At 41.6% G+C, this 13878-nt stretch overlaps 1 protein-coding gene across 1 annotated transcript in view; it reads right to left on the bottom strand.

Annotated features, from left to right (window-relative positions):
• arap3 (ArfGAP with RhoGAP domain, ankyrin repeat and PH domain 3) overlaps positions 1 to 13878 on the bottom strand; it is a 276417-nt gene that overhangs the window by 47199 nt on the left and 215340 nt on the right. The window contains exons 14-18 of the mRNA XM_059990469.1: positions 13526 to 13679; positions 10478 to 10580; positions 7286 to 7484; positions 5935 to 5998; positions 4948 to 5111 (exon numbers count right to left, since the gene is read on the bottom strand). Coding sequence (XP_059846452.1) covers positions 4948 to 5111; positions 5935 to 5998; positions 7286 to 7484; positions 10478 to 10580; positions 13526 to 13679 — 684 coding nt within the window. The remainder of the gene's footprint in view (positions 1 to 4947; positions 5112 to 5934; positions 5999 to 7285; positions 7485 to 10477; positions 10581 to 13525; positions 13680 to 13878) is intronic.

Below are 13878 nucleotides of genomic sequence, written 5' to 3'. Positions count from 1 at the left end.
AACAGTTGGAAATTATTCAACTTCATAATGATCTTTCACAGCATGAACTGGTGAGATGGTTGGACAAAAAGAAACAACCAATTAAAAGCTACTTTATTTAGTTGTCAGTTATTTACCTGTAAGTAATTGAACCAAACCTTTTCCTTTACTTTCTGACACAAATTAATTTCTTCATTACATGTACATACAGTGAAATGCATCATTTGCACTAACAACCAATACAAACTAATGATGTGCTGGGGGCAGCTTGCAAATGTCACCATACATTCTAGCCCACAATGCTAGGCAGAACAACACAGAACACAAAGAAACTGAACACTAGCAGCAACAAAACAACAGCAGCACATACACAATCCTCCAACCCCAGGACAGGCTGTCTTTGGCCTCCTGTGAATGTGCTGATTCACAAACGTTGGGTCTTGACTTCTTGAGTGAACTCACAGAGACTTGCAGACCCAGGCTTCAGCTTTGCTGTTCAATATCCACCCCAGAACTCACAGATGACAATGAATGAGAAACCTGGATGAGGACCCCAAACACACTAAGCCTCAAAATCTGGACTCGCTGATGAAGCAATCCCGAACACTAGGCTCCAAACTCTGGTCTTGCCAATTCGCCTACCTAGGAGGTTATAGGCCCTCATGCCTCCTGCCCACAATGAACTCTGATCCCAGAACCTGCCCACAACTTACTGATCTAGGTGATGGGTAGAGAGGACTACCATCCCTCATTCTCGCTGGACTGCTGGCCGGGGATCTGACCATGGATGCCCCATGCATGTGTCACTGGCTTTTGTACACAGAGTGGAGGACTAGATTCTGTACTGACCTCTCATTCCCTGCTCTTGTTCTGCTCTTTCAACCATACCTCTTGGTCCAAGACTCCCATCAAGCCTCTCTCCCTTCACCTGCTCAGTCTCCTTCATGTCTTGAAGATTAGATCTCTGCTTAACTATTAAAAGAACTGCACAAACAAGTCAAAGCACCAATTTCCTTCTCGAATTTGAGCAGAGGCAGTGTTATAATAGCAGTGTGCAGGTGCCCAGAGTTTGAGGATCCATCTTTTTAGCAACATCCATTGGAAACAATTCCTGACATTATCAACCTCCTTATTGATTCCCTTTTACATCCAGAATCAGAATCACTTCACTGCGAGCAGTGAAACATATCAGAGTTGATTCTTATTCAGTGCCAAGTCCAAAACCAAAACAGACACCACAGCAACAATTTACATGACAATAGTGCAAACAGCCAGGACCAGTTAACAATTAGCAGAACAGTCACATGTGCAACTGTCAATAATCAAACTCAAATACATGAGAACATATGAACTGACTCAATAATTATCAACAGAACAAGGAGAGCAAGAGAGTCCATTTAGCGGATGATGTGCAGCGACAGTATTACACCTGAGTGAGTTTTGATCAGAAGCTGGATAGCTCCCGATGACCTTTAGTCCTGCTGGTGATGGACTGGTAATGCTGGTAATGTCTCCCTGATGGCAACTTGGTGAATAGGTGACTGCTTTGGGTGGGTGAAGTCAGCAGAATTATTTTTCAACTCTTTTCTTAGCTCTGGTGACAAGCAGATCTTTTAATGTCGGTAGCTAACAGCTAATGGTCTTCCCTACTGAGTGGACTACTTACTGGCTGCAACCTGGACTTGGAGGGGAGGAGGTGGTAGGAAACCAAGTGGTGATGGAGGTGGTCACAGCACTCTCAATGTCGGCTGAGTAAAAATTCAACAGGATCTGACATGGGTAAGAGATTGAAGCAGTTCTGCATAGGGAGTTCAGAAAGTTCAGACTAAGTTAAAGGGCAGGAGCTTCAGGGTTGTAATCACAAGATTGCTACCTGTGCCATGTGCCAGTGAAGCCAGAACCAGGAAGATTATCTAGTTTAATATGGAGTTAGTGTAGGAAAGAGGGCAAAAGAGTTTTGGATCATTGGGCTCTCTTCCAGTGAAGGTGGAACTTGTACAGAAGGGACAATTTGCACCTGAAGTGGAGGGGTCTAACATCCTAGAGGGAAGGTTTGGTAAGGCTGCACAGTGGGGCTTAAACTAGAGCAGCAGGGGGATGGGAACCAGAGTGCCAGAACAGTTAATGGAGAGGTTGTGGAGGCTGAAGTTGTTAAGACCTCAAAGTTAGGAATTAAAAAGTTGAGTATGGTGCGACAAAATCAAAATCAAAAAGGGTGAATATAGGACTGAAGGTGTGGTATCTGAATGTGCCCAGTATATAGAATAAGGTAGATGGACTTGCAGCACAGTTGCAGATTGGCAGGCATGATAATGTAAATATCACTAAATCATGGCTGAAAGATTATTGTTGGGAAGTTAATGTCCAGGGATACACATTGTATTGAAAGGACAGGCAGGAAGGTAGAGGGGGCAGTGTTGCTTTTTGGTAAAAGTGAAATCATTAGAAATAGGTCACATAAGGTCGGAAGATGTTGAAACATTGTAGATTGAGCTAAGTAATTGCAAGGTAAAAAGACCCTGATGTGAGTTGTATACAGACCCCCCCAAACAGTAGGAAGGATGTGTCCTGCAAATTACAACAGGAGGTAGAAAATACATGCCAAAAGGACAATATTACAATAGTCATGGGGAATTTCAATATGCAGGCAGACTGGGAAAATTAAGTTGGTGCTGGATTACGGGGATGGGTGGTGGGGGGAGATTGCTAGAGTGCCTAAACAAGATGGCTTTTTAGAGCAGATTATGATTGAATCCACTAAAGGATTAGGTATTCTGCATTGGGCGTTATAGAAACATAGAAAAACTACAGCACAATACAGGCCCTTCCCAGCCCACAATGCTGTGCCATGCATGTACTTACTTTAGAATGTACCTAGGTTTACCCATAGCCCTTTATTTTTCTGAGTTCCATGTACCTATCCAGGAGTCTCATAAAAGACCCTATTGTATCTGCCTCCAGCACTATCATCTGGCTGCCCATTCCATGCACTCACCACTCTCTGCGTAAAAAACATACCTCACATGTCCTCTGTATCTGCTTCCAAGCACCTTAAAACTGTGCACTTTCATGTGAGCCATTTCATCCCTGGGGAAAAAAGCCTCTGACTATCCACATGATCAATGCCTCTCATCATCTTATCCACTGTCAACTGTCAGGTCACCTCTCAACCTCCTTTGCTCCAAGGAGAAAAGGCCAAGTTCACTCAACCTATTCTTGTATGGCATGCTCCCCAATCCAGGCAACATCCTTGTAAATCTCCTCTGCACCTGGGGGTCTGTGTTGGTGCCGATTCTTTATACGTTATATGTCAATGAAACTTATCAAATAGTGAAAGGCCTTTATGAAGTGAATGTGATGAGGAAGTTTCCTATGGTGGGAGAGTTTAAGATAAGAAGAGACAGCCTCAGAATAGAGGGGCGTTTTTCTGGAATGGAAATGAGGAGGAATTTCTTTAGCCAGAGTTTGGTGAATCTGTGGAAGTCTTTGCCACTGGTGCTCTGGAGGCCAAGTCTTTATGGATATTTAAGGCAGGGGTTGAAAGATTCTTGATTGGTCAGGGCATGAAGAGATACAGGGATAAGGCAGGAGATTGAGGCTGAGAGGAAAATTGAATCAACTGTGAGGAAACGGTGGAGCAGACTCAATGGGCCAAATGGCCTAATTTAGCTGCTAAATGTCATGGTCTTATGGTCTTATGATATGCCCTGGGTTGTATAGTTTCCTGAGATGGCATAGGAAGAACAATCCCTGCTGGGCTTTCCTTGCAATGAGTGTAATGTTCTTGTTCTACCTCAATGTATAGGTAATGGTAAGCCCAAGAATCTGAATGACTTGATCACAGCCACAGCCTGACCATTAACTTCCAAGGTGATTTCTTCAGGATCCCAATCTGCTATACAGCTGCTGACACCCTTTGAAGTGTGGACACCATCATAGCAGTGAAGAATCAGTTATTCACAACATGACCAAGCAACTTCAATGGACCAAATAAATGCATCATTTATTTTAGAACTCTCTGTTCAATGATACATATTGCATTTGCCTCTGGGAAATAAGGACAAGGGATAGATGAATCTATCAAATATGGTCTCTCAGGTAGCACATACTGCACTAACTTTTGCAGCGGAATGGTGTGCTCACGTATCTGGAGAGAAATTCACTCGCTGATCCCCTGATCTCAGTAGTGAAAGCATCATCCACTGACCCATGGTGGCTGCAGCCCCTCTAGAAGATCACTGTGCTTGCTTCTTCTTTCCAGAAATGTACCAAGTGCTACCGAGGAACTGCTGGACTGAAACAGAAATGAATTTTCCATCCACGGGTGGACATAGCCCATGTCCTTCACAGGAAATCCCTCCACACCTTTGAGCAAATCTAAACAGAGCTCTACCACAGGAAAGAAGCATCTATGATCAAGGACCCCCAACATCAAGGCCAAGGAAGTATTTAGGTTCTCAAGTCCCACACCACCAGGTTCAGAAACAGTCGTTACCCTTCAAACATCAAGCTCATGAACTGCCATGGATAACTTCCCACGCCTCATATCTGAACTGACTCCACAACCCATGAACTCACTTCTAAGAACTCTACAACTCATATTCTCAGTATTATTTATTTACTTAATTATTGGCTTTATTTATACAGTTTGTCTTCTTTTGCACTTTGGTTATTTGTCCATCTCTGTGTCTAGTTTTGCAGTAATTCTATTTTTTGTTTCTTTGTTCTACTGTGAATGCCTGCAACAGAATGAATCTCAAAGTAGTATATGATGACTTACGTGTATTCTTAATACGTACTTTGGTAATAAATTTATTTTGAACTTTGAATCCAGTGTTGGAACAGCTTTGGTTTCCATCACTCTGTGTTAGCTGTGGTCATGAAACTACTTGTGACTACTTCATAATCTGGGATTGCTTCCACTGCCAGAGCACAGTTGGTGCCCCTTATGCTGTGGTGATTACTCACCATATTGGGTAATGAAGGCAATACAGCTGTCAACGATAATGGGGATGTCCTTTCTGCTTAGCTGCTGGTCACTTAGTGCATTCCCCCGACTGCCCGCCGCACTCTGAATATCACTGCACCACATTGAGTAGTCCAGGCGTGTCACTCCATGCAGGTACAATGTTCTGTAGACAAAAAGAAAGAGACGGGTTTACTCTACAAATAGAACATTTTTCTGTATAACAGCTTGCCATAGTTTTTGTTGCTTAACACTGATGTTGTGTCATTTCCTGTTATGACTCCAGGCCTGTATTCACTGCAGTTTAGAAGAATGAGGGTTGGGGGAATCTCATTGAAACCTTACAAATATTTGACGGCCCAGATAAGGTGGATGTGTGGATGGTTCTAAAAGGGTGGGAGTGTAGGACTGGAGGGCACAGCTTCAGAATACAAGGAAGTACCTTCAGAACAGAGATGAGGAGGAGTTTCTTTTGCTAGTGGGTGGTGAATCTGTGGAACATATTGCCACAAAAGGCTGAGAAGGCCTGGTCAATGGGTATACTTGAAATAGAGGTTGATATTCTGATTATTAAGGGATAAAGAGGGAACAAAAATCACCCATGATTGAATGGTGAAGTAGTCTTGATGTGTGGAATGGTGTAATTCTGTTCCTGTGACTCAAGGTCTAATGGTTATCATTTCTCAAAGATCTGAGGGAAATTTTTCATCCATTATTTTGAGGAAGGTCTTCCCAAATTAATGAGTAAGCCTTGTTGCAGGACGAAGGGATACTGAGGCAGAGGGTGAAGGAAAGCCTATCAATATAAATATCAATATAAACACCTCCTGAGAACAGGTGCTTCATACAGTTACTAATTTTTGATGAGGTCAGGTATTTAAATCTTTGATCCTCCGCTATTAACTTCATCAAATGATCCAAGGAGATCTTCAGTGAGCTCTTACATGGAAAGCAAATCAAGCAGTGCAAATTTGAAGGTCACATCTCACCGTTCTTTGTCAACCAGTCGTAATACTTCTTTCTTCTCGCTGTTTTCATTCAGAATAGTGAAAGCTGTTAGATGAGAAGGAACAGCAGTGAGAATGGACCGAGAGACCTCTCCAGCTTAGAGTGCTTCTGACACCGTTCAACTGAAATTGACACCTTTCCATCACCCCTTCTTGTTTTAGTCACTGCTCTGGCAACAGAATATTGCCCCTGCTGAGTAAAGGACTGATATTCGTCCATCCAAATTTCCAACACTGCCAAATTCTTAATCCCCAACCAAACACAACCCTCACTATTATCCTACACCTTCAATACTGCATCTTTTTAGGAAGCTATGATTTTCAGAGCATATACTGTAAACTTTATTGAAATGAATACAATCAAGAAATGCCTTACTAACAATGGATGACTAGCTGATCATCACTTTCCTTATTTTCCCACAAATTGAGTCACCATTAGTGCATTACAACTAATTCTGTTTACCAAACTCTAGGATCCTTGAGAGGGTAGATTGGCTCCAAAGATGAGGTGAGTTCTGTTAAATGTTTAGTTCGGAGAAGTGGATGCTGTTATTCGTGGACCAGTTAGATGGTAGTATCCTAGTTCATATCAGACTGAGATTGTAAGAAGTTGTTGCCATTATCAGATTCAAGGAACACAATACATAAAGCAAAAGCCGAAAGGTACAGGGGGAATTGTATTTAATTATTAGGAATTAATTGCCTGTGAACATGTCAGATAAAGAGTTAAATGGAACTGACTACCTACTGGAGTTAAAAATATGCATGATGATGAGAAATATGGATTGATCATGGTGGGCTGAGTGTCCTCCCTTGTGCTGCTTTGATTCTCATGAATTAATGGGTGCTTACATATGTTCAAGGCTAGTCATGCAAAGGATCTTTAGTCAACATTCAATACTTCTTTAGAAGTATCCAGGCTGCAGTTTGGTGAATCTGACAGACACTGAGTGCAGCCACCTTTTCCTCTGAAGCACCACAGCACTGACAATCTTCCAAGAAATTTGCAGAACAGCATACAAGTTCAAGGTTAATGTTATTCAACCATATGCATGTATACCACCAAATGAAACAATGCTCCACCAGACCAAGGTGCACAAAACAGTGCATATAACTCACACACAACAAATACTAGTGTAAATAACTTAACAAATAATAAGGCACATTCACAACACAAGTTAAAAAGTGAACAGTATAATGCTACTGGTACTTCACATCCTGTTATAGTACTAACAGGTACCTTTGTGGTAATACTCAAAATGATAATTCCCTTGATTTATATTTACAAAGCACATTCAAGCTGTGGTTTCAATCATTGGATTCTGGGACTCACTCAGTTCCTGTAGTCTCTTCAGGTGCAATGTCTCCTCCAGAAGTCCACCCTCTTCACAGCAGAATGTAAGGTTGCATTTCCTAAGCATGAACCACCCCTCCCTCCATTGCTCAGGATTCCGCATTGATTTATAACGCAGCTTTCCAATCCTATCAAACTGCCGATTGAGAAGGCTGTGCAGACTGGCACAAGTGAACCCCTGTGTTGGAAGAGAGAACATCATTTCAGAAATCATTCCTTTAAGATCATCCACACTGTAAATAAACAGTTGTTTAACATGTGAGGTGCCTTCCTGTGGAAGATTTTATGATTTGACTTCACATCACCGAAAAATAACATCAAACTTGTGGCACCAACTGATTGCCTTGGGATAGAAAAATTAAACTCTGATTATGCAAAATACAGAAAACATCATTAGATTCATAAAGTGATACAGCACAGAAACAGACCTTTATCCTACCTATCTGAGCCAACCATCAAGCACCCATTATTAAACTAATCTAGCACCATCCAGGACACACTTTCTGCTTGCTGCTGCAGGAGCCTGAATTCCTACTCCACCAGGTTCAGGAAACTCCTCAATCATAGAAATTTAATTTGCAGAACATTTTGGCCCACAATGTTGTCAGAGGATAATTTACTCACCCCTACACTGAAGTAATTCCATGGTGTATGAGCTCACTATTTATGATGCTACAACTTATGTTCTCAATATTTATTGTTTACTTTTTTCCCTTTTTTGTATTTGCATTTTGTTGATTTTTGCACGAGTTATTAGTCTGTCTTTGGTGTATGCATTTTTTCATTGATGCTGTTGTGTTTCTTTGTACTTACTGTGAATGCCCAGAAGAAAATTAATCTCAGTGTAGTATATGCTAAGATATATATACCTTGGCAATAAACCTTACTTTGAGAGTTGAATTTTGAATCTTACCCACCATTTTATCTTCTCGGAATTCCAATTGAATCCCCTCAGATGCTACCACTCAACTGTATACTGCACTACAGCCAGTTAGCCTACCAAGTGGCAGCGCATTGCCATAGCACTATGCTATTACAACACCATTTGTATGATTGGGGTTCAATTCCTACCACTGTCTGTAGGAAGTTTGTACGTTCTCCCCATGATGGTGTGGATTTCCCCAGGTATCCCAGTTCCCTCCCACATTCCAAAGACATGCCGTTTGTGTTAGTAAGTTGTGGGAATGCTGTGTTGGCTTTGGAAGGGTGTTGACTAATGGGCTGCCCAGCACAATGCTCGCAGATTTGATTTGATGCAAACAACAGTTCACTGAATGTTTTTGAAGCATATGTAACAAATAAAGTTAATCTTTCTTATTTTAATGAAAAATCCACACGTGGGAAGAAACAAAGGCACTGAAAGGAAACCCACAAAATCACAGGGAGAATGTACAAACACAACATAGAGAGTGCCAGAACTCAGCATCAAGCCTTACTTTCTGAAGCTGTGATGCAGCAATTTGACTAGCTGTGACACCCTTATTACACTTGTAAAGATAAACCATAGTTAGGTTGAAAGATCTTTCCTGGGCCTGTCCTTCCCCAGTAAGAAACTAAGAAACAGAAGCTGGAGCACACACTAGTGCATGCTGCTTTATTCAACAAGTTTCAACTATCTGATCTTGGCCTTAGCACCTTTTTCTTGTCACTTCCCTACCCTGCTCAACTCTCGTACAGGCCAAAATCACTGCCTCAAATATATTCATAACACAGGCTCTACAGCTCTGTTGGGTTCCTAACATGAAAGGTCCAAAGAAATTCTTCCTCAGCTCCTATTCAATATCTTTTATTCTGAAACTGTGCCCCATGTTGTTGATTCAATACAAAGGACAAAACCTCTCAGGATCAACTCTGTCTAGCTCCTTCAGAAAAGTTAAATGTGTCAATATAATCCTTTTTCTACATTTCCACTGAATATGGACCCAACAGTCCATTCTCCTGAGAAAGGGATCAATCTACGGAACTTACTCTAAATTTAAAATGACCCCGCTAGAAAGCTGAAATAAAAACAGAAATTTCCGTGAACAGATGAGGTCAGGCAGCATTTGTGGAGGGAGAAGAAGAGATGACATTTCAGGTCTTCTGATATTGCAAAAAGTAACCAGAATATGATCTCATTAACAGTCATAGCAAATAAGTTGCAATCTTGCAAACAGTATTTCCTACAGAGGCGTTTCTTGAGAATTGGGAAAGTCAGTGGAACAAATCTCAGAATTGACAATAAAGGGCATGCCTAGAATAAATTCAAAAGGACAGGCAAAAGCATGGAATTTAAAAAAAGACATTAAAATAGGTGAATATACTGTATAGTGTGAAACATGAGCTGCAAAAAGGATTCAAAAAGACAAAAGGTGAATAAAATAGCTTAAAAATAAAACAAAATGTATAAAATAAATTGGAGGAGATTGACAAACATAAAGGACAATTGTGTGCAGTTTTTGTCACCTACCTACAGGAAAGATGTAAACAAGGTTGAAAGAGTACAGAGAAAATTTACAAGGATGGTGCCAGGTCTGGAGGACCTGAGTTATAAGGAAAGGCTGAATAGGCTGAGACTTTACTTCTTGGAACATAGAAGATTTCAACAAGATTTGATAGAGGTATACAAAATTTTGAGGAGTGTAGATGGGATAAATGCAAGCAGGCTTTTTCCACTGAGGTTGGGTGGGACTACACTAGAGGTCATAAGTTAAGGGTGAACGGTGAAATGTTTAAGGGGAACATGAGGGGAAACTTCTTCACTCACAGTGTGGAAAGAGCTGAGAGCACAAGTGGTACATGCAAGCTCGATTTCAAGATTTAAAGGAAATCTGGATAGGTATATGGCTGTCCATGTTTCAAGTGCAGGTTGATATGTCTAGACAATTTAAATGGTTTGCCATGGACTAGATGGGCTGCACTGCTCGCTTCTGTATTGTACTTTTCTATGACTCTGAAGCTGCATGTGATGACTCTCCCTGGCACACCAGAAACCAATTAAGGGCGGATAAGTCATAGGTATCTGCTCTCTGGTGAGTAGGCAGGTTGACTTCCCATCGTTTCGCGTTTGCAACAACATGGAATCTTCTACTTTCATTAATTCACGGTGGTGATGCATCAGAGGGTGGTGTGGAAATATGGGAAACAGATGATACGATTACTTCTATGTGATAATTTAGCAGCAAGAGGTACCTTTGCTATGGAGCTTGTCCATGTCTGCAGAGTTTCAGGATTGTCTGTTCCAAACTGGAATAACTTTTCTGAAGACAAAAAGATTTCAAATGTGTACCGAAACCTAGGGAAGCCAGTAAAATAAAACAGGCTGAAGCAAATCCCAAAGCCAGAACAATTTTATTTTCAGAGATACATAAAATAATATTATCAAGTTTCAGGCTACTGAAGATTGAATTAAAGCATTCCTTAAAATAGCATTATATTCCAGGATAATATCAGCCCTTCTAAAGTTCTCCACCACGATTATAGATTGGTCCACATTTGAATGATGCCCATTTGGTTGTGAGAATAATGATCCCAGTCATCAAATAAGGCAAGGGTGTTGCCTGGATTGGGGAGCATGCCTTATGAAAACAGGTTGAGTGAATTCGACCTTTTCTCCTTGGAGCGACGGAGGATGACAAATGACCTGATAGAGGTGTATAAGATGATGAGTGGCCTTGATTACGTGGATAGTCAGAGGCCTTTTCCCAGGGCTGAAATGGTTGCCATAAGAGGATACAGGTTTAAGGTGCTGGGGAGTAGGTACAGAAAGGGCCAAACGGCCTGTATTGTGCTGTAGGTTTTCTATGTTTCTATGTTTAAGGCCTCTGCTCATGCTTGTATACAGGGATGGGACTAATCAGCACAAACAAAATGCTAGAGGAACTCAGCAGGCCAGACACATTCCATGGAAGTGAACAGTATGTTTTGAGCCGAGACTCTTCTTTTGGACTGGGAAAGAAGGGGGTAAAAATCAGAATAAAATTGAGTGTAAGATGATAGGTGAAGCCAGGTGGTTGGGAAAGGTAAAGGGCTGGAGAGGAAGGAAGCTGATAGGAGAGGAGAGTGGACCTTAGGAGAAAGGGAAAGAGGAGGGGACCCAGGGGGATGTGAGGGGCAGGTGAGAAGCCAGAGTGGGGAATAGAAGAAGATGGGAGGGAGAGGGACACACACAAAATGCTGGTGAAATGCAGCAGGCCAGGCAGCATCTATAGGGAGAAGCACTGTCGACATTTCGGGCAGATTCTTTTTCAACCAGAAGGAGAAATCTATTTTCATGCCATCGGGTTGGAGGCTACCCAGATGGGATACAAGGTGTTGCTCCTCCACCCTGAGAGTGGCCTCATCATGGTGCAAGAGGAAGCAATGGACCAATATATCAGAATGGGAATGGGAATCGGTATTAAAATGTTTGGTCACTGGGAAGTTCACTTTTGGCAGATGGAGTGGAGGTGCTCAGCAAAGTGATCCCCAATTTATGATAGGTTTCACCAATGTGGAGGAATCCACACAGGGAGCACCAGATACAGTATTCTCAAATTAACCATATACACTCAGTGGCCACTTTATTGGGTACAGGAGTGGAACCTGGTGCAGTCTTCTGCTGCTGTAGCACATCCACTTTGAGGTTCAATGTGTTCTGAGTTCAGAGTTGCTCTTCTGCACAGCACTGCTGTAACACACAGTTATCTGAGTCACTATTGACATCCTGTCAGATTGAACCAGTCTGGCCATTCTCCTCTGATCTTTCTCACTAAAAAGGCATTTTCACCCCTAGAACTGCCTCTCACTGGATGATTATTTTTTGTTCTTCCTCCCATTCTCACTACAGAGACTGTTGTCCATGAAAATCCCAGCAGCTCAGCAGTTTCTGAGACACTCGAACCACCCCATCTGGCACCAACAATTATTCCACGGTCAAAGTGACATGGTGGTCCCTCAGATTTCAAAACCCATTTCCCCTTGATTGCCCTGATGGTCATCTGGGACATCTTACAGTCAAAAGGTCTTTACTACACCTTCTATATGTCAGTGCTGATCAAAGACATTTAGATATTGATGGAATGCATTTCAATACTAATTACATTCTAAAGAAAGCCAAAAGTTAAAAAAAATAAAAAAAATGTAATTGCATATGATTATTAAAAAAGTCTATTAGCTTTACTTACAGAAATAAAAGGTCTGTGCAAGATGTATCAGCTATGGCCCAGGATGGCATAAAGGGAAAGAGCCAGAAAACAAATATAATCTGTTTTTCAGCTGTTTGATCAAGAACCACCACCAGATTCTGTGGGGAGCTGATGACCAAGTTCCAGTTAATTCCATACTTCCACTTTGTGGAATATTTTGCCACTAAGGGCAGTGGAGGACATGTCATTTGAGGTACTTAAGGCAGAAGTTGACAGGTTCTTGATTGGTAAAGGGATAAAAGGTTACAGGGAGAAGGAAAGAGAATGGGTTTGAAAGTCGGCCATGATTCAATCGTAGATCAGACTTGATGGGCCAAGTGGTCTAATTCTGTTTTTATATTTTGTGGTCGCTGCCGATTGGTGATACATAAATTTGGAGCAAGCTTAAGCAAAGCTGGGTCATTGGAGTGATCCCAGACTTCCTGTGGGGAGAGGAGCTCAAAAGGAGCTGGCTGTATCTCTGGAAGTTCTTCAAACCTAAACTCCCATTGCTTCATCCTAATGCTTGACAAATAGCAAAATAAATATTAACTGAAGAAATAAATTATTTAAAATCAAATTAACTAAAAGCATGAAGATAAGGTAGCATAAAGTTAACTCAGTAGATTTCTTACCTTCACAGCCAATTTACGCAGAGTAAATGGCAACAGTATAGTCAAAGCGTAGGGTTTGTGCTTCTACCACTGCAGCTTTGTGCAGCCTGGACACAGAGTGCATTTGGCACTCCTGCTCTGGACAACTGTGTTTTACTGCTAACTCAACAATGAGAGCAGTGGTGGAGTGGGAGGTCACATGAACTGACATCCGGCCCTCCCTCCACAACCCTCAGCTTGATTCAGATTTCTGATTGTGAGTACGCCAGTACAGAGTCCAGAGACAAGTTGAGGAGCAGATAGAGAATACCTGGTGACAGTTTTTGAAACTATCAACTGAGGTTAAGTGTGATCTGACCCTATCATTGACATCTTTAACATCCATGAGCCATTTACTCCCACAGAGCCCAGCTGGGGCAGAGACAAATGCTGCAAGGGATATTGACTGATTTCCCCTGTACCTGTCTGTTGGAATGGAATTGGACATTGACTGTGGTCTGTTCACTCCTATGGAGACAATCTCACACATTTCGATCTTGCCGATTGGTTCAGGACTCTTGTCTGTTTCATAGAATAGAAGAGACCTTTCCATGGAACACCACTGTTTCTGAAACTCTGCAAGAAAACATATTGACAACAGGAGGCAAAATCAGTCATAAAATGAACAGTTCAATAAAGTGTCCTTATAATTAGTAACATCAACACACAAAATTTTGGAGGAATTCAGCAGCATTTATGGAGGGAAATAAACAGTATTTATCATAAGAAGTACTACCAACTGGTTATAACTATATTAACTTTTAGGTCAAACATT

This window comes from Hypanus sabinus, chromosome 15 (assembly GCF_030144855.1).
Source record: "Hypanus sabinus isolate sHypSab1 chromosome 15, sHypSab1.hap1, whole genome shotgun sequence".
Taxonomy (NCBI): Eukaryota; Metazoa; Chordata; class Chondrichthyes; order Myliobatiformes; family Dasyatidae; genus Hypanus; species Hypanus sabinus.
Note: the sequence above shows the minus strand (reverse complement) of the source record. Positions and strands in the feature narration are given on the sequence as shown.